At 37.9% G+C, this 21939-nt stretch overlaps 1 protein-coding gene across 7 annotated transcripts in view; it reads right to left on the reverse strand.

The window, feature by feature from the left end:
• Positions 1-21939, reverse strand: part of gphnb (gephyrin b) — a 117446-nt gene that overhangs the window by 22669 nt on the left and 72838 nt on the right. For 3 of the 7 annotated variants that reach the window (XM_041976208.1, XM_041976205.1, XM_041976204.1), the window contains exons 7-10: positions 20206-20478; positions 18846-18980; positions 2429-2470; positions 584-658 (exon numbers count right to left, since the gene is read on the reverse strand). In XM_041976208.1, the coding sequence (XP_041832142.1) occupies positions 584-658; positions 2429-2470; positions 18846-18980; positions 20206-20478 (525 nt within the window). The remainder of the gene's footprint in view (positions 1-583; positions 659-2428; positions 2471-18845; positions 18981-20205; positions 20479-21939) is intronic. The other 4 variants (XM_041976211.1, XM_041976209.1, XM_041976206.1 and 1 more) reach the window with 3 other exon arrangements.

The raw sequence follows: 21939 nt of genomic DNA on the forward strand, positions 1-21939 counted from the left end.
ACCAGTTTATTTGGACTTTTATATGTTTTTAACTCCAATGTCCCCCCATGCTGCCATGTGCATCACCACCACACTGCTAAACCTTTCTCTGAATGGCTCAGGTTCAAGCCACCTCCTCTATACAAACTAGATATATTGGAAAGTGATTTATGTGCTTTTGTGCTCATGACACAAGGCCCTGTTTACACCTGCTATCAACATATGATGTGCCTCTTCATAGGTTATTTACTCCTTTTAATTATTTTAGTTACCTCACACTGATCAGTGTCTAAAATACTAAATTAGTTAAGAGTTGCATTGAGGCTCAAGTCAAGGAAAATTATTATAATTTTCTCTTCCTATACTGTGTATTAAGAAGCATATCAGCATAGAAAACATTTTCTATTATGCTCCAGTGCAACAAATGCTTGCTGAACTAAAGTGCAGCCCAGTATGATCTAAAATGTCAAGCTCCTCTCTCTTGCTGCCTCTTTGCCTCTGTGTACAAGTGCTGATGCATGTCACTAATGTGGTCAGGTGCTTAGTGGGAAGCCAGTGGCCTGCATGCCGGTAGAAGAAGTTGCTAGAAGGTTAGCTGGTTTACCTGGTCCAAGGTAGAGTACCTTGACTTGAGCGTGATGACCTCATCCAGGTGAGCCCTGAATTCTCTCCGTGAGGCCTAGGGGAAGCCACAGGATAGTCACTCACCTTCATACCACACACACTCACACACAGCTACACGCAAAACGCATGCACACCGACGCTGAAAAATATCAGTTAGTGTTGCTTATAAATGGATAAAAACACCAGTTGCACACAGTCTGATTCTTTTGCACACAAACTCAAACACACACAGCAGAACTAAGCTTCTACTAGCCTGACACACTCTGCACTCAGATAAAAGGAAATTTTCAAGTAAATTAACGTGGCAACCATTTCACTCGAAAATAATAACCACCGAAAACACAACAAAACCAAAGATGGATGAAGAGCTGAATCAATTTGGCAGATTTAATGATTCCAGTAGAAATATGCCTATCTAATAGTGTGTGTGTGTGTGTGTCTTAAAATAATAACTAATTAAGTGAGTGCTTGACCACTGGTTCTACCCAAAATCTCTCTTCATCTGCTAAGAAGGGAGAAATGGAAGTGATTGTAATTTAGTTTTATTGGTTGTTGAAATAAATGTGGGATGTAATTTGATATTTTCACTTTGGCATCAGCCAAAGGAGCTTACTAAAAATTGGCATCAGCCAATTTTTATCAAGTTTTATGAATATGATAAATTTGCAGTTTTGCATTATAAGAGAAAGATTAACCATGTTTCCATTCACTTGTGGAACAAATTTGAAGTGATCTTTTACAAAAAGAGGCAAAAAAAGAAGTAAATCAAAACATTTCCATTGAATAAGTAACTTGAAATGGCTCAGTAGTGTTGTCGTAGGGTGGTGGTGGTATATGTTTTATTGCTCTAAGTTTTAATTCAATATAAGTAGTTGTCTTAATCAGAAAAAAAACAGCTGCAGTGGAAATCGAGAAGACAATTTTTACTTTAATCTCTTAGAATTTCTGGGATTTTATATTCTATGAGGTAAGATGCCAATCTGTCATGTGAATATAGTGCCTCAGTACAGAAACATCCTGTCAGATCAGTTTAATTTATATATATATATATATATATATATATATATGATTACATGTGATTATATGTTTACATATGATTATGTGTTTACATACAAACTCTGTACCTAATTTAATGCACAATTAATAAATGAACCACACCCCTCCACTGAAATCATGTCTTTATCACCCATAACGTTAAAATGAAGTCATCGGTCCATGATCAGAGCCTTTTTAATGGAGGCTTTCTTTTTATGATGCCATGTATGTGTGTAGCCAGTCATGGTCCTTTGAGAGGAACTGAAGTGTGTACAAAACAACAGAAATGCACTCTGTTTGTGCAAACAATATCTCTTTCATTCAAATACATAATTCAAGCATCTTTCAACTTCAGTTCTGAGGTTGAAACGTAGTTGAAGAAATGTTAAGTGATGGATGTTTTATTTCCAGCAGCAGCGAGGATATGGAAACAAGGCAAGGGTCAAAAACAGTATGTGGACCAGGACAAGACAACATGTTATTACAAGACAAAAACAGAGAGAAACAACAACAAGCATGTGCACAAAAATAGAAAGGGACACAAAGAGTGTGGGTAGTTTGTTATAAACACAGAGGGACAAGCAGGAGTGCAGCAGGCAGGACAGCACACACACACAGACACACACACATACATACACACACCCACACACAAACACACGAGGGAAAGGATAGGAAGGCAGGAAGCAGTCATGCCAGGCAGGAAATCAGAGGTTCTGTTGGAGAGGGAAGTAGTAGCAACCGGTGCCATGATGACAGCTGTAACGATGCATTTGAACACATGCAGGAGTACCTCAGCAATGCTTAGGGTGGATGAACAGGAAGGGAGCCGCGCCTGGTGCCGCGAGAGAGAGGAGGGGAGAAGAGAAGAGGTTTAACAGAGCCAAAGCCGGGTTGAGCAAGGGACAGAGGCACACAGAGACTGACGGGTGGAGCTGACAGCGCCCACTGTCTTTCAGGAGGACATCTGCATGACAAGTCTCTGTGTGACTGTCTCAGATGGGCCAACGCAGCCAAGGGAATGACAGGACAGGACAAGAAAGGAGTTGTATTGGGATACACTTCCCACTGGAAGAATAGGAGAAGAGGTTCCACAAGGAAAAAAAGAAAACTTAAAAACAAAACAAACAAACAAAAAAACCTTTTTGAACATTACTTTTATTCTGGGCTTGAATTTGAATGGCAGCAGCATGTTTTGTGGAGTGTGCTTGCATTCAAGCAATTTGACCAAAGTGGATATTCATACCTGTTTTTATGCATCCTCCCACTAAGCCCTTTCACAGGGAACTGAATGACTGGTTGCAGTGCCTCTAAACTATCTCACTCTTGTGCATGTCTTTATGCTAATCCAGGGTACCACAAGTAGGATCAAATACTAACGCAATCTGCTAGTGACTATGCGACCAAGCTAAGTCATAAATATAGAAAAATGTCAATGCCTTCATCACATTGCTCATATCTTATGTTTGTAGTTTTGAGAAAAAAGGTTATACAGTAACTGGAATTTTGTAACTTTCCAGACGTGCTAAAGGTCCCATAAATTCAATTCAGCAGTAACAAGAATACAAGCCCAACTACATTAACACAGGAAGCAAGCCATGCAAACAGTCCAAATGTCAATCAGTGACCCGACAAAACTGCACATTAATGTTCCAAAGATGACACACTGCTAATATGAACTAAATCTCAGAGGTATTGTCCATGATTGGAGCATTTTAAATGAGATTGCCTCCATCAAGAAGAGTTACATTAACTCCCCTAAGAGAGAGAGGATATGTGCATATTCTATTAAAGACATCCTGGTTAGATGCCCTTAAATTATTGTGCACATACAGCTATTTGATCAGATTTCTTTTTGCTTATAAACCACAGTTATTTTGTTTTTAAGTGCTGGTGGCAAAGTCATTCGCTGTGTCCACGACAGCTGCTGTGCAGCATTTTATTCATGTGTTAGTTTGTCAAAATATCAAAAACAAGTTCAGCTCAGAGACACAGCCATCTGTGCTGGCAGAGGTTTCTTGCTGGTCTATAAGCCTTCCAGCTATGAGACATCACTGGGAAATCCATTTAGAAATATTACATTCCTTTAAAAAAAGAGAAAAAAGAAAAAGGTGTGTATGAAGACTGAGCTCATTCCAGCTATTCCTAAAGTCATTAGACAATTCTCAACCTTTCATCACGAATTGGTAACATTTTAAATGATGTAATAAACAATCTTTGTAAAGCAGGGCTGTTAAGGACATGAGCATCCCATCCCTCCTAATTGAAAAACTCTACATTCACAGCAGTTGCCCTCATCAAACTCACTCCTCAGATAATGAATACTGGCAGGAAACACAGGAGGTTACAAATTGAAACTAAGCCATGAGGTACACAAAGTTCTCCCAAAATACTATAGCAGCAAGACAGTGAGAAAAAGTCCCTCCATGTAAAAAGCTATATCAGGAAGGCATTCATTCTGAAGCAAAGTAAAGGAAACTAAACATTGTATCACATTATATCATCAGCCGCGTTGCCTTTTCATTAGTAACATTTAGAGACAGAGAAATGCAAACTTAATTAGAATACAAAAAATGACAATAGAAATATAGCTGCTAACGGAAGAGTTCTGCTGCTCTTCCTGTTGTACAGTTCATCAAACCCACTGAGCAATGTGATTTTAAAATCAAGTCACCACTTCAACCCTCATGTTACAACACCAGCTCGGCTAGGGGAAAGGGGGTGGCAACATTTAAGATGACAGACAGCTAGTAACTGATCCAATCACAAACTTGTGGGCCCAACAAAGACATTTCAGAAGAGCAATTGACAAAGTTCAAAAATCCAAATGGCCCACCTACCTTTCACAAGAAATAACTTTAACATCGGACATAGTTCAAAAAAACCTAAGCACATGCTAAAAGCCAGAGACCACAAGTGACAAGCTGCTTTAATCTGAAACAGCTTCCCCAAATGATTGTATGAAAAATAGCAAAACAGTGGAGCCCCAGCTGGACGGCAGATGATCGAGCCAATCACAGGCGAGGGATGTCACAGCCAGCTAATTGCAGAGGGGATCCAGACAGCCAGCCAGTCTCCTGGTTGTGGCCAGTCACATAACTCTGAAGATTTAGACCCCGTATTGAAGACACATTCACCTATTTCTGAAATGCATACCCCCCTGCCCCACAAACTTTAAAGCACTAAAGCTGCATGATCTCAATCCAAAAACACAAAACCACAGCTGACACCAAAATTGGAGTCTTTAAGAATAGCACTTCAAAACTGAGAATATATGTTAATTCTGGTTTTATCCTTCCCTTTGTGGCCACTTTTGTTATCCATACAGTTAGCATAGGAATCTCTGGAAGTGAATGATTAATACTAAAAGCTAATACTTAAAACTATTAGCAAATAAAGAATTCTTTGTGAATAAGACAAAAAAGATGAGCTGAAGTAAGACATTTCTAATAATTCAGAGTTATATTACATACATCTTTAAGTAAGTGGATGTAGACAATGGACGGTTAGATATACGGATATCTTTGAAAAAAAATAATTATAAATTCAATATGAACTTTGTGAAATATCACTGACAGTGTAGGGTCATGACGAGTTGTTATTTGCAAGCAAAGGAAACAATGAAAAAAAATGTTATAAATATATAAATTGAGTAAGAATCCACATTAGAAAAACTGAATGACCAGTAACTAGAACTCATCAGGAGCATGTGCCATGTGCTTCCTCAACTAGCCTCGGCTATTCATCACCACTCCCTTATGGCTTCCTCCATGTCTACATATATTAAAAATAAATGAGCTATCGAGCGAATTTCCAGCGTGGCAGAGAGTGAGAGCTAACACAACTGATTTGACAGGCACACGTTATGCTGCTCACCAGTCTCCCCCGCTTCTTCACAGCCCACATGGTGAATGAGCACGTTCAGCACAGCTGGTCAGACAGTTTCATCCATTTCTTACTGCCTTTCATTTTGTGTTTATCTTCTCCTCCTCCTCTTTTGTGTCTGCCTGTTTGTCTCCTTCTCTCTTTCTATTCAAAGCTTCTCTTGTGCTCTTTCTATTCAAAGCTTCTCTTGTGCTCTTTCCATCCTCTCCACTACCCTCGAGGCAAACTCAGAGTCAGGGGCCGTGAATAACTCAAGACAAATATAATATCACATACACTGCATACAAACTTCACACATACAGATTCATGTGAATACTACATGAAATTTGAAAAAAATTACATTTAAATACTGGATTACATGGATGTAAAAATACTACTGAATATCTTTAAATCTTTAGACTTAAAGCTGAATGTTAAAAGCACGTATGAATAAACACTGGAAATGAATTATGTTGACTTCAAGCCTAAAGCAAGTTGACCTAAATGGTCAGTGGGTACCATGAGCCAAACGAAGCAAGTAAGGGCTGAATGTCTGTATATTAAACAGAGACAAAAGAGCATTTTCCTTTAGGCCATAGTTACTTTCATCTGGTGTCTGCAACATCATATCACACGTGTTGCAATTGATTGTTTCTGATAAGATCCAACTATCTCAGCCATCCCTTTGCACAAGACATTGAAAGGTAGGAAGTGTGTGTCTGCCTCTTCCATTTATTTATTCAAGGCTGTTGTGCCTCTTTTTTTAACAAGAGACATAGCAGCTTCCATCAGGCCATGTGGAGATTAGACTGGGCCGATTATGTTGAGCCTTTAATAAGTAAAATAAGGGAATCAAAAATAAAAAAATATATAAATTTTTATTATGATAATCATAGTTCTTCTCTGGTTTCAGTATAAAAACATTCCTAGAGTATACATGAACAAAGCTGATTTAATTCAGAAACAGAAAATAGCCTCACTGGGAATGCAGATCTGATTTTGTTGCAATAAATGAATATTTAAATATTTTAATAAAAACATATTTTTGGCATCTTTTTACAAATAAAAATCAACCAACACAATAAACAAATCAATGAATAAATTAATCCATCTTGTATGCCTCTTGAGGTTACCAGGCAGTGGCTAGATATAATAGACCACATTAACAGGGCTGCTAACAACCAGACCTTAGGAATTGTTGCATAGCTCTTACAGTTGTTAGATAAACTAATCCCTTTTATGTGAGTTCACACTGATAGCACTAAAAACATCTCACTCTTAAATCTAGTCTCTTCTTCACTTTAAACTCAAGACTGATATGTTTTGTGACATGAATCATCTGCAGCTGCAATTTCAAGACACACTGAAATGCAGCATCTTTAGCTGACTGTTATTCAGTAGGAAGGCTGCTGGTTCAACTCAACTCAACTTGACATAGATGTATTGGGGGTTGACCTGTATACTGCTAGCAAGCGATTACATCACTTCAGTGTTTATATTAGTCTGAATGGAAAAAGATATAAGCTGTACCTTTTATCATAAAAAAAACAAACACGGTGACAAATTTCCTTAAACAGTTCTTTTAAGAAAAATTGACCTTTTTCTCCAAGATTTTGAGATAATCTAGATTGACTGGATTTTCTTCCTGTGGTTCTTACATAGGCTACTTTCTGCAAGATTTTTAGGCATAAATACCGTGACAGGCAGAAAAAACATTAACAGCCCCTGCATGGATCTGTTCTTTACACACTGGGGGGAGCTGTGTGAAACGTAGCATCAATATAAATGCAGGTTTATTGTTGCACCTGACATTTAGAGCCATTCCCTGCCGTTACATTGATTTCTTTCTGCTCTCTCTGTCAGCTGTTTAAAGCCATCATGGATTTTGAAGGTGCTGCTTCCATACTTCTTCATCCATATTGCCCTCATTTCCATTTACAGTAATGCTGCAGCTAAGCTGCTAATGGTAACTCCAGGGACAAAGAAACAGCATCTGGATCAAGAGGTTTCTTGTTTCTGTTTGTAAGGTACTCTGGATAAAAGTAGCAGCTAAATGATGAAGGGCAATGACTGATTGCTTGACTTAAACGCTGATGTAGTGTGGAGTCCTGTGAGATTGCTCCATTGTCTTGCCTGCTTACACTCATCATCTTGTCTTGTTATGTAACCATGTCTGGCACCTAATCTGACTTTGCAGAAGCACAATGACAACTTCATGCACATGAAACACTTCCTCCTCTTCTTGATTCTGCAGCCCATTGCTACTTAAAACTAGTCAACAGTCCCATTGCTCACCATCCTACCTCCTAAACTCATCTATGGCCTGATATTACATCCCTTCCAAGCATCATCATGCTCATCAGAAGCAGCATACACACGCATATGTGTGCAAGAGCACAAATTATATTTACAAAACACACTACACACACATTACATCCGCCCCCCTGCCCACTCAGCTAATAACAACAACAACAAAAAAATATCCTTCACCTAATTAAAGGACACACACATACACACACAAACATAACCCTCTACTATTAAAAACCTGTTAACATTTTCTCTGATATGCAGGAGGAAAGACATTACTTACCATCCTCTGCCTAGAGTCGAAACAGAATGAGCTCCCCAGCACATGCACACACTCACACACACACTTTTACACACTCACTAACTGTGAGAGGGCGAGCGAGGAAAGGGTGAGCTAGAGAGTGAGCGATAAGGAGGGAAGGTTTGAGTGGGAAGGATGCACAAGAGAGCGAAGGAGCAGCGAGGAAACAAAACAGCCAAAATGACGAAGAGAAAGAGGCGGAAGAGGAAGGTATATAGCTGCGCATACGCTGATGTGCGCTAGATTTTACACACATGACTGACTGAGGTCTGTGTGCATGCTCTCCTCCTTGCGTGATGATGTGTCTGTGCATTTCTCATGAGCATTTTCATTGGGGAAAATGTGATCTTTCCCCTCCCAATTGTCAGTCTCACATCTTGCCTGCATATTTCTGTCACTTGTACAGTGATTTGAGGTGATTGAGACAGAAGGGTGAAAGGTCCAGACTGAGGCTTATGTGAAATGAGCTGCTGGACTCACATTTAGAGCTGGACAGACAGATTCAGAGTGGCAAACATACAGAAAAGCAGACCATACACAGGCCTGACTAGCTAAAGAGTCCCTCCATCTATGTGCAATCTCCTCTCCTCTTTCTCACCTCCTACTCTCACTCAGACCTTTGTCTTCTCTCACTCGTTAGCTCACTATTTCTCTCCATTTCACTCCCTCCCTCCCACTCTTTTCTTTTCTCCTTCTTTCTCCCTTCAGCTTTTTTCTTTTTTCCCCCCTTCTCTCAATCCATCATAAATCCTCTAAAACTTCAGCCTGCAAGGAGAAGCGAAGTCACTTTTATGAGCCTTGCTGCATTGGAGGAGGACAATATCACATATCTTGAAGCTGCCTTTCTGAGGACACATACACATCAACAGGCGCACACACAGGCAGTGCTGTCAAGTAAACCTAAACATGAATAATTTCAACAGGGACAAAGGTATATAACAAGTCTTATCTATTGTTTCTGCAGGGGTAGAAAACCTTAAAAGAATTTCCGTACTAGCTGGAAATGTGCTGCAACGCAACACTGCGCCTTCCCCTCACTCATCCACTGCAGTATAGGGTCTAATGTCATGGCATTATATTTACAAAGGTGTCATTGAATCTGAAAAACTGCTATTAGGCTTCCCTTTAGACCTACCTCCAACAAATTTCTGTGTGAAAATGTAAGTGGAAAGTGAACATGTCGTAATAGCAACCTTATTAGAGTCAGTTACTATGTTCACAGCAAGGCATATAAAATAAAAAGACATCAAAGTTATTGCAAAACCTTGAACATATTTAGTATTATTAAAATCAAGTTTTTAAACTTCCTTTTAGCCACAATACCACCAAACTTTTAAAGCAAATTTTAATGGATTTGACCGCTGAAATGGTTTATATGTCCCAGTGACCTTTGTGATTATGATTCTTTCCCTCCTTCATTTAGAGAGGAGATTGCCCTTGTTAACCTGAAATAGCTGCCCAGAGGCATTGTAAACATAGCTGCTGAGTGGTGGGACTTGACAGGAAGGACTTAAAAAAAAGCTCTGCAGCTTATTATATGGCAAAAAAGTCCATATTGTGTGGTTGGAGGAGAGATTTATGGAGGGATATAAGACATTTGTGAGTACCAAGTGAGATATTTTCTTTAATAACTGCCATTCAATTGTTAGGTTTATGGCAAATATCAAAACATCTTACTTATGGTTTAGAAAAGATAATGACTTGATGTAAAATACAGTCTTTTCAAACTGCATGTTTAAAACAAGTGTCACCATGTGACAAGGTCACAGTGACATCAAGTTCCAAGTTTTTAAAATGTCATCTTCAACTCATTTGGGCTGCACATTGAATACATTACTTCGCTTCGGTTGTGTTTAATACCATCTCTTTTGTATGTTGTACATCAATGACCTGTCTCAAAGGGGAAATAAGAAGTTTTAGGTTACTATTTATCAAACTACTTTTCAACCCCATATTTTCCTCTCAAGATAAAAGACCACCAACCTTTATGATAATTGTGCTAAAATGTAATTATGTATATTTATTTGTCAGTGATACTGTGTTGAGTTAAATTTTTAATACAATTCTTTTAAATGTGGACAAAAAAGAAAGGCTATAGTTACTAAAATTGTCCCAAATTAGTAAAGTAATTTGTATTTGGTGGATTATTTGTTTGCTGTAACTGTACTTCTGCTATTGGAAAGCCTGTCTATTTCTCATTTAAATGGTGCCACATTTGTAAGGAAAATGCATTTGTGGGATAAACACCAGAGTTGAGTTTGTGGGTTGCACCCATGAAAAACTTGCCAAATCTTCTCTTTCCTATTAAAACAGCACCTGTTTAGGTGTAGAGAGATGAACTGAACTTCATGAAGTTTTTTCTTTTTCTTTTATGTCAAATACTATATTATAGAAATTATATCTAACTTTCAGTGTAATGTTATACATCATCATGCATTAGATGTAACATTTTACTGTTTTAACATGCATGCATGTGGACATTAAATTATAATTTAGGTACCCTACAGTCTACTACTATGTGTATTAATGTCTATTGTCTACTATAACATCTTTTATATATATTAAAAAATAAACAAACAAACAAACATAAAAAACATAAAACAAAACAAAATAAAAATAAACAAAAAATTCTTGGCTCATCTATGATCAATGGGTGTCTTTATAGGCTGTGTGATCAAAGTGATCAAAATCTTCCATCATGAATCTTTTCATGGAAATTATTGTTGTGACATTGCATAAATTTATTTAAAAAAATTGCACTGGTCCAACAAATGACTAGAGTAGAAATGAAACAATATAACATAAAAATGCAATATCAACATGTGCAATATCAACATCTCAGAAGACTGCTAGGACTGCAATAAATGGTAGGTTACAAACATTTTTTGTAGATAATTTGACTTGAAAATATTGGCCAAGCACATGTGAATTAATGAGGTCTGCATTCAGCCTGGGGGGAGTTCTGGCTTTTTGCATGTTCTACTACTAACCACTATGTACATGTGCAGAAATAAAATGCAGCCCTCTTAATAAACATGAGGTTAACACTATTCTGACATTTACATTTATATATTGGAAGTCATTGATATATTTGAAAAGTATTGAATGTTTCCTATGCAGACCTATACTAGAGTGAATCAGTTTTTCTTTCTTTCCTTTTGGCTAGGCAGTGTACAAACTTGTACACATACAGAAAAGTGCACATAAGCAGCAAATAACCATTTGATAGTCTCAGTAAAATCAAATATTAGTGTTGCAATTTCAGCAGGAAATACTACACTATTAAAAACAAGATGGATAATGACTATGCACTCGCTTGTTCTATAGTTAAAGTTACAAACATTACAGGGTCATGTCTCCTGTACTGTTTTAGGGGCAGAGACCTCCCATTCCTGCTTACAGATCATTGATCCGTCACACTACTGTTGGCTGCGCTGACGTTGTAACAGTGCTTTTGCTTACAGCCAAGACATAAATCATTAATCTCCCTCCCTCTGTCAGATCACCTCAGTTTGTCAATGATCCTCTGTCACCACTGATTTAGAAGTGATGATTCTGTGATCTGTGCACAGACCAGGCCTGAGCCAAACTGCATCTGCAGTTATTTTTTATGCCTGTCTCAGATAACATGCTGTCAAATTCTTTACAAGTTCTGCTGAAACCTTGCAAAATACAGATTAATATACTAAAGCCAAACTTGCAAGTCTGAACAGAGACCAGTGCCGACATAATGTTTGAAAATTAGGCTGTAAAATTAACAATACAATTCAATTATTGATCAGTTCTGAAGATTATTAAGCACAACAACTCAGAACATGATGAATAATTTTTAACAATTCATGCTATATGTTGTGTTTTAAGTTACTGTAAATAAAGAGAATTATGCAGCAAACCGAACTCACTATAATTCGTCAGCTACAGAAGTGCACATACTTGTATCCATAACCTTCAGTGTGAAAGATGTCCACACTGAAGGCTACGGAAGTAGCATGGTCTGAATATCACAACCCCGCTGTGACTCATTTCCTACATTCCAGTGGAGAGGGAGGAGTTGACTTCTATAAGCCTTGGCCTTGGCTCTAAAGTCATACATCAAACCATTAATTTAAAAAAAAAAAAAAGTGCAATAGCACCGAAGCAAAATGAGGCAGTGCCCTCTACAGTACATGCGTCTGAAAATGTTTATGCAAAGGTACTATGAAAGACTAAGAGCACTGAGTATTTTAATCAAAACATCTGCCACTAATTGTCAAGCTGATGGGATGTTTGGAACAGTATGCATTACTAAGAGTTTAACTATTGTTAGTGATTGCAGATGCAGGGGGATCAAGGTGAAAGCGCTGATAAGAGGAGTGAAAGGATTATTAATTCATGCTTCACATTCAAATAAAAAATTAGGTCAAATCTTAATTGAAAAGTCAAATATTGATTTATTGCCAATTAACCAAAGGACAAAAGAACTACTTGTGCAGCCCAGTATCATGGTGAAATGCAAAATTAGCACAAGCTAAAATAATTTTTTTTTGTTTTGTGAAAATAATCATGAGTTGTTCAATCTAAACATTTAACATACGTTTCTATAGTTTCTTTAGCATCTGCACCACCATAGACATGCGTCTCTTTTAGATAGTAAGTCAGTGAATGTAGATAGTTCTGTGATGTGTCATATAATGCTGTTTTCAACAAATGTTACAACATCTGTCAAATTTCTGTTTCAGAAACTCAGAAATTAGGGGATACTTATAATTTTCTAAAGAATTTTAGCTTAGAAGCAGAGTGAAGGTGTCTGCCAAACCATCAGCTACTTTAGCTGCATGGAGAGGAGAAAAAAGACTTGGCAACATTAGTTTTTTATAAAACAACTACATTGACTACATTTATTTCCATAACCAAACATTGACTGAAAGCAAAAATGAAGCCAAGCAAAAAAAAAAAAAAAAAAAAAAAAGAAAAAAAAAGAGAAAGTATAAAATGCCTGAAAAACGTGAAAAACTTAAGTTCTGTTGTATAGGATTTTCTGGTAAGTCACCTCACACTACTCATAAATAATTAATGAATTAGAGTTTGTGCTGGTGGAAAACTTCAAGAGAAGACTTGCATCTAAATGTGACCAAGATTGAAAAGATGGAGATAGACTTCCATAAAAAGAGGACACCTTCACAGTCGCTGAAGATGGGGAAGAGGTGGAAGTTGTCGAGAACTGTAAAAACCTGCGAGTGACCATCAACAAAAGACTGAACTGAAAATTTAATGGCGGCCGATGTGTACAAGAAGGCAATGACAAGGTTCTACTTCCTAAGAAAGGGCAGATTCTTCAGTGTGTGCAACAACATACTGGAGATCTACCACTTTATTGTCTCCACTGGATAGTTTTTAAACTGTAGTGGAGAGGAGAGCACTGAACAAAATGTTAGCCATCATGGATAACCCCTAACCACCCTTTCCACCACACACTGAATTTTGTGTTTTAACTTAAAAACATTTAAAAACATTGTTTGTAACTGCTGACTTTGCAGATTTACTAACCAATAGTTCTGCACATTGAAGAATTTTTCTTGTTTTTGCACATCTGTCTGGACCAGCTGCACATTTGTTTGGAGGGTATATTATTACTATTATATACGTGTACACTGGTATTTACTGTAGTCATATCTTTTGATTTGTAATATATTTTGCTGCAACCCCTGAATTTCCCAGTTTGGGATCAGTAAAGTACAGCTATCTATCTATCTATCTTGTAAGAACATGAATAATAAATAAATGTATATAATAACTGTAATGTAAATGAACATTTTCTGAGAAAGTGACTGAAGAATTTAGCATTTTCATTGCATTATGACTGCAAAGACAAAGTAAAAACGATGAGATGTAAAACCAATCCAGGCAAGCTAAGTGACTGCAGGAGCATTTAAAAAGGCCTAAGTTTAACAGAACAATCTGAACAGTGAGAATATACCTTAAGTACAGTACAGAAAGTATTGTAGAACTGCACAACATAGTGGAGCTGCTTAGGTATGAAACTGCTGGATTAACAGCTCTCTGGTTGCAAATCACAGAGCATTAAAAATGGAAAATTACTGTAAATTCAAAACCAGTTTGACAATAAACCAGTAATTTCGGTGCTGCTGTTTTGTACCAGCAAATCAAAGCACATAGAAATCCCAGCCCACATTACTTCAGTAACAGCAGGAAGAGGAGATACAACCTAAAACACACACACACACACACACACATATACTGCCACCCATCTTCTGAGTCAGAGCCCCATCTCCCATATGCTTCATTAATCCAAACTCACCATTACATAACTGTGCTAAATGCTCACAAGAGTGGAAGGGTACAACAACCCTCCCTGCATCTTGTGCATGTGTGTGTGCCTGTTTGCATCTGTCTGTGCAGAAGTGCACAAGTAAGAGGCAGAGTGACAGAGGGGGAAAACACTCTCGTTACATGATTGGTTATAGAGCCTTTCTGTTTGTAATCGTTTTGTATCAACTTGCATTTGCTGGCTATGTGTGTGTAAGCGTTACATGTCAGATTGACACACACTTTCTCCCTTAAGGGTGATTTTGTTAGTCCAAATTCACTGTATGTAGGTGTGGGTGTATTCTAAGATTTCGCTCTGCAGACAAACAGGTTTTGACATTAGTTCTGAGTGTGTGCTCCTTTGTTTTTCAGGAACACACACACAATTCTAAATCTGAATTGAAGAAGCCACAGACCTCCCTTGATACATACTAACATATGTGTACATAGGATTTGCGTACATACAGAATAAAGACTTATTTTGAGCTCTTTTAAATTCACCTTCACTTTTGCTAATACGCTTGCAGTGCATTGGAAGAAGAGCCACACAAAATCCAAGAACTTGACAAATATTACCTGAGCCAGAAGTGCTGATGCTCAACCTGTGTGTGTGTTTCTGCATGTTTCTATTTGTCAGAGCAGCATTGTTTTGCTTTTTGCTTGGCTCCTTGAGCTGTGTCATTGTGCTAGAACCACAGCAGCTCTGGCAGCGTAAAGATTAAGACCTACTCCATATTTTCTCCACTCAAAGCCAATATGCAGCACTGCCAAAAAGACACAGCTAGCAAACGAGCACAGCCCACAACGGCACATGAAATGCATCAGTGAGCAAAGCCATTCTGGCTCTGGAGCTGGCTCCAGGGATGTTGTGTACACACCATCGGCAGCCACTCGCAACGTGGGAATTTCAAAGAACATATGGCAGCTTGTCGCTGGGAAACAGCCTGTGCCAGAATCTGAACAAGTAAAGAGCTATACCTAGAAAAGCCATTAACTGTTTGTTATCTGCTGTGCACAAAGACACACATGTCCAGACCCTTGCATCACAAACACACTGACTAATGTGGCTGGCACATCATTGTGAACAACTGGATCAATGACAGAGAAAGGCATCACTGAAGGGACATGTATATGGATGTGCATGTCCTGGGAAGAGAAAGTGGGCCAGGCCTACCTCACTGCACCAGTACAGCCAACAGCAGCATTAAAGCTCCCAATTGTCCAATTATTTACAGCTCAACACTCTGTATCTTTGCTGAGGTCAAAACCACCTTGGCTGAGTGTGATGTTCTCTATCCATGATCAGTGGCATGAGTTATGATTACCACAAGATGGAAGGCGCACAGGGGAGATGAAATAATGATTTTAAATGCTTGGACATTCATAGAATATCACAAGACAGCAGTTAGTAAGGGTAAAGGAAATCACAATAATCCTGAAGGTAATTGGGATTTGGGCTAAAACCAAATTAGCGTGTGAGAATGCAACAGATCTCCAAGTCAAAGATCATATTCCACTTCCACTCCACAACCCTCAAATGCAGATTTGTTTGCAAGTTTAAAAGACACAAATCCATTTATGTTAAGAAAACATTTAAAAATAGTACAAAAACTGGCATTATTGATCAGCATCTGTTATATTACAGCTTAGCTGCTATTTTATATTGTAATTTAATATTCTGTTACGGTAACAGTAATCAGTTTACAGCATCCTCCAGCTTGCTATTAAACTATACTTTAAATTCAAGACTCTTAAGAAGTAACAAATGATCCAACCAGTTACATTTTCAAAGTCCATCACAACAAGAACAGCTCAGAAAATCATAAAACATTACACTCATCACAAAGGACGCAAGTAAATGAAGGAAAGTTTTTACTAAGCCCAGTTTAATCAGCAAGCCAATCAATGCTTCTCAGTCCTGCATTACCTCAAGACCAATGCACCACTTCCTATTGAGTGATCTGTGTTTATAGGAACCATTTATACTTGTGTCACAGGTGGAGTTATATAACATGTGGATGAATAAAACAAAAGTTAGGCAACTGAACCATAAAAATAATGGCGAAAGCAAAGAACGACTCATAGAACTCATCATGTTTTAGCTATAATTCATAAGCTTTGTTACTACAACTCACAGAAACATTTACAATAAGGTAAATTAACTGTTTTGTTTTTTAGAGTATAGAGATTATAATTGCTCATGGATCTAAATGATGGTTTAACTGGAATAGCTTTCAAATTTCTCCACTTTTTCTATTCACCACTTAATAATTTCAGCATCATCTGCTTTCCATCATAATTTATTGGATTATTGTATATAAATATGTACATTTCCAGTATACGGTATCCAGTATACAGCCTGACCTTTCTTCTTATATGAACACCCAAACACGGTTCAGCAGAAAGACAGAGCGCTCTTCTCAGCTGCTCCCTCTGTTGCATGACCCGTCTATGCACTCGCCCTCCCTTCTTCCACCTGTAACATCCCATCCCTCTGTTCCCATGGCAACAAGCTCATTTATTCCCATGGCACCTGCCTGCTGTCCAGGAGACACAAGGAGACGTGACACTGACAGATGAAGTAAAAGACAGAAAGAGAGGGCGATAGAAGGCGAGACCTGATGCCATTTGGCTTTTAAAAACCTGCAGGAAAAATCAGTTAAAACACAGGAGGATTCTTGGACATTTTATATGGCAGCTTCCCATCTTTTCACACACACACACACTTTATGGAATTAATCAAAATAGAAGTTAAATGGTTAAGTATCCCATCAAATCGAGGATGGACAAAACACACTGTGGTTTAAAACAGTCTGAATAACTTGATAAATAATACTATTCACATCCAAGCACAAGAACAATACCCTACTTACTCAGTTAACACAGAAAAATACACACTCACACACAAACAACAGGGATTTTACATGAAAACAAAGACAAAACAGATACACTTTGCGCTGCTGAGACATTGAATTCGGTGTGTGTTTATGCTGTTGTGATGTGTAATCATGTAGTCTGCCCTCTTAAATAAATTGAGCAAAAATACAAATGATGAATAAATATCCAAATTAATAATAGTACAATAAATCATATAGATGATGGGAGAAGAGAAGCATTTTTCTTCCCAAAAGAAAAGAATAATAAAAAAACATCCCGTTTAGAAAAGCTTTGAGTCGTTCCTGTAGAAATAAATAAGCTTACATGTTACACAAAGCAGCAAACTGTTGATCTGCAGCATGATAGAGATGACTGAGCAAACAGTAGGGCTGAAAAGGGAGGGAAAATAAGCAGGGGCAGACTTTGTGTTTTAAGTGTACAAGTCAGGATTCAGCATTGGGCTATACATTATTATATTCAGAATTAGGATGTAGTTTTGTGTTTTAGGACGATCCATCAAAAACAAGCAAATGCAAATGTAAGTCTTCAATCTGCAAATTTTTAGTATCAGAGTTCTCTTTAGATCTTGACATAAACACTGAAGGTCTACTTAGCAGTTTAGATTTTGTTTATTAATGCCTGAATGTTGCTCATCATGGAAGTAATCTGTGCTGATATAAACTCAGTAGCTGTTAAAGATTTGACACTTTGGAAACTGACTTTTTTAAGTCCGTTGTCATTTCCAAACCATATTGAAGGATAGGTAGAAAATGACAGCCTTTCATTAAATTTTCTTGCACACTGGAAAACAATGCTAAAAGATAAATTGTACAATATGCTAGTCTGATGACTTGGGGTCCTGGGTTTTTACAGGTCAATACAAGCTGGTGGGGTTAGGATGCCTAGCATTTCTAGTGAGAAATCACTAGTTAAGCATGCACAAACAAAACTTGTCTTTTCCACATTTATGTTTATGAAGGGATTAAATTAGTCCAAAACAAATTAAAACAAAATAGGTGACATTCTAGGAACTCTGTACTTTAAAGACTTAGCCTATTGAACAATGTTTCGGCTTTAAGTGCGGATAACAGGCATCCAGGTCAAGACTAAATGCTAATGTAATTAAAAAAAAGGCAAAAAAGCTTAAGGCAATATCTGGTGAGTTCAAGATTGTATTTTGGCCAATGCATTTCATCTCTTGAGAACCTCAATAAATGGGGTTTCCAACACTAAAATCTTGTCTCTTGACTAAAGATGATGAAAGTTGTTTTTATGTAGGTGGACTCTCTACAGTCACTTAGCTTACATGCTATCAGGTTCCCCTCTGTGATCCATGTGAAGCCGCACCTTGATATGTTTTTTTTAATGAACGTCTGCCTTGACATGGCAATTTGGAACAGAGATCTTCTCACAACAAAAACTTGTGGTACCTTAGCAACCAGAAGCAGTGATGGTTAATGATCAGATGTAAAGACAATAAATGTTTTCCAAGTCCTCAGAAGAATAAGAATTTAATCGGTGATGGCTTTAAGTGTTTGTCTTTGTATATACTTACTTTGGGTGTGGGACAGGAAGCAGTAGAGAGGCGGGAGGTGGCCTGGGCACGAGGAGACTCGGAGGGCGTGGTGCTCAGAGAGGCTGCATCCCTGGGCAACACCTGCACACCCCGCGAGATAATGGAGTCTGGGATCTGAGATCACACAACCACACAGATATATGCAGACAGATGTGTATATATCACACACACAGACACAGAAACCCATATCACACATACTGATGTTAAAGATTTAAAGAGACACATACATACACATTCAGAAATTGTAGCCTGTCTAATGTGTAAGACTTATGGAAGTTTGTTAAAGAAGATGAAAGAGGAAATTACCTCAAAACTATGACATAATGATGACAAATGATGCCACGGATGGTTGAGATTTGAGGTGATGGAGTCTCAACATTTATCTGTGACTGGACAATGAGGTGGGATGTTACCATGACAACAGCCTTAAAGTAGGTTCCAGGCTGCAGATGGGACAGGACAGGATGATGGGGATGGAAATATACTTTTGTATCTGTCAGGTGCATAATATTAAAGGTTAAAGTAGTAAAAATGCCAGCAATCACTAATTCAGAATTATCCAGTCTATTGTGCACCAAGAATGAATAAAATGACTCAGGATCAGTGAATGTCATGAAGAATACTGCAAAGAGTGGACAGATAAATAATTGCATGCAGATACAGTGATGATGTAATGAAAATATTTAATAGAATATCTTCCCTTGTCTTCAACCCAAACTCTCTGCACTTTTTGTAACACCTTTAAAAACTATGAAGCAATGCACTTTTAACAACATTCAACTATACTGGGACCAGATGCATAACAACAAGGACACAGAGGCATAATTTGAATTTTGTCAGCTCCATTAACTGAAGCTTAGTGTAATTCAAATCAGATAATTAGAAATAAATTAAAAAGTCCAAGATTCACATGACACAGATCAATAAAAAACTAATGTAAAAACAAAGCAAAGCAGACTGGCCATACTGGTAGAGATGGGCTGTATTGATTAACGACAGGGATTTTTAGGCTTTTTGGCATTTTGGCATATAATGTTAGATTAGGAGATCACATCTTATATTGTAAATTGAGATTTCATGGAGCTTACACACATATGACTTATAAAGTTTGTAAGAATTTTAAAATATCTGACATCTGTATATCTGAAGCAGAAAACCTTAAAAAATCTGCCTCTTGATTTAAAAAACAAAAAAAGAATCTTTAATGTGTACTTGTATGAATGATGTGTGTGAGCATGTAAAGATAACAGCTTGAAATGAATGAAAACACATTTGAGGACAACAAATTCTATGGGACAACAGATCATCTCCGCCTTTCTTCTCCCTTATGCCCTGGTACCTTGGCAGCAATAGATGCAGCTGTGATGTGGGAGGAGGAGCTGTCCTCAGTGGATGCCACACCGCTGTCCTTCTTCTCCTCATCCTCCTCCTCGCACTGTACACCTTTGTCCTCTGTCTGGCGACGTGGCGAACTGTTGGGAGGTGGCGAGAGGGGCGGTGGTGGTGAAGGCAGGTCCTCCAACTCGTCTGCTGCCTCCTTTACCTTCACCACTGCGTCCCGGAGGAGGTCGATGGCGTGTGGCAGTGCTGGGAGGATAAACTGGAAGCATTCCTGGAAGGGGTGGGAGTATGTCATTAGCAACATTGCAAATAATTGCTGCCTCAATTTCTAGTGGTTAAAGTCATAATGAAACACAGAGAACATTATCAGCTGCACTTTAACAGATTACATGAAATACTGTACATATTTTGCCTACACTTTTACCATCAACACAATAGATCGGTGTTAAACTAGTCACTTTTGTCATACTGTACTTTTATTTTTACTAACTCCACAGACTAAGATCCATAAAGAAATAGTCAATTTTGTTTATGGCTTTCAAAAAAATGAGAGTGTATGGTTGCAGTAAAATTATACAGCAAATCTCATCTTCATGCACTCATTGGAGATAGAAGTACACTTGGCCTTTACCAATAAATGTGCCAACCCAGTGCAACCCCCTCAAGCTAAAATATGGACCAATTTAGTATATTACACTTATATGTAGGCTAGTACATTAACATTTATGTACTTGAACTGCTTTTCACTAAGTTCAACAACTACATATTTTTTCTGTGTAGTAATTATCCATTCATTTCTATCAAAGCTGAACTCCTGCCATTAAAACTCATCTCATCAATATGCAGACCAGATCACACCATCTCCAATCTGTTATAAATATGTTTTACAAGACAATGTGACATTGACAGCCAAATAAAGATTACTCCATTTAAGTACTTTGAAGGCTTTCAGTGAGGAAAATGCAAAGTAAATGTGCAAAAAGGTGTGACATATTAGTTCAGAACTGATTATTGCTAAATGTAAATTTTGATTCTGGGGTAACAAAAGCAGAAGCAACACATTTTTGAGCACAGATGGAATTGGAGGTGTTGAAATATAGATAATGCAAGCGGGAAGAAGCACCTACAGTTAAATGAAATGCATGGAAGAGATCTCACAATTTATATTTAAATAAAAGGAAAAAGTAAAGTGCAGTGCATGATTCTTCTATCTAGTTTATCAGAATTTACAGTACACTACTACTATTGGGAACATATGGCATGTAACGGTATGACCATGTTTGATTTCTTTTGAAACCTCAGCATATCACAGCACCTCCAACTGGCCACTTTTTTTACTAGCTCCCCGCTTCTTCTCAGTTTCCTTCATCCCCCATTTCCCTCTTTGTGACAGTGTGCCTTTGGGCTCCTCGGCTATGCTAAGTGCTCCATTCTCTTCTCTCCCAAGACTATCTGTGAAATTATTTATCTTCCTGTGTATTCTAAACATTGAGGGGAATAATAATCCCCTACACCACTCCTCCCCAACCCAAAATCTATCCAGGCTTTGGACTCCATGTTCTGTTATCATGTGTGCCTATCTCAGGTTAGATGAAACCTGACAGTGTTAACCCTAATTTGACTGAATTCCATAAAACCACACTATAATCCAGTTGGAGGAAAAAGGGGATTCCTCAGACCTGTATAGGAAACAGTCTGAATCAGGTAATCTCAGTACTCTGAAGTTGCAAGC

Source organism: Melanotaenia boesemani, chromosome 22 (genome assembly GCF_017639745.1).
Source record: "Melanotaenia boesemani isolate fMelBoe1 chromosome 22, fMelBoe1.pri, whole genome shotgun sequence".
NCBI classification, from domain to species: domain Eukaryota; kingdom Metazoa; phylum Chordata; class Actinopteri; order Atheriniformes; family Melanotaeniidae; genus Melanotaenia; species Melanotaenia boesemani.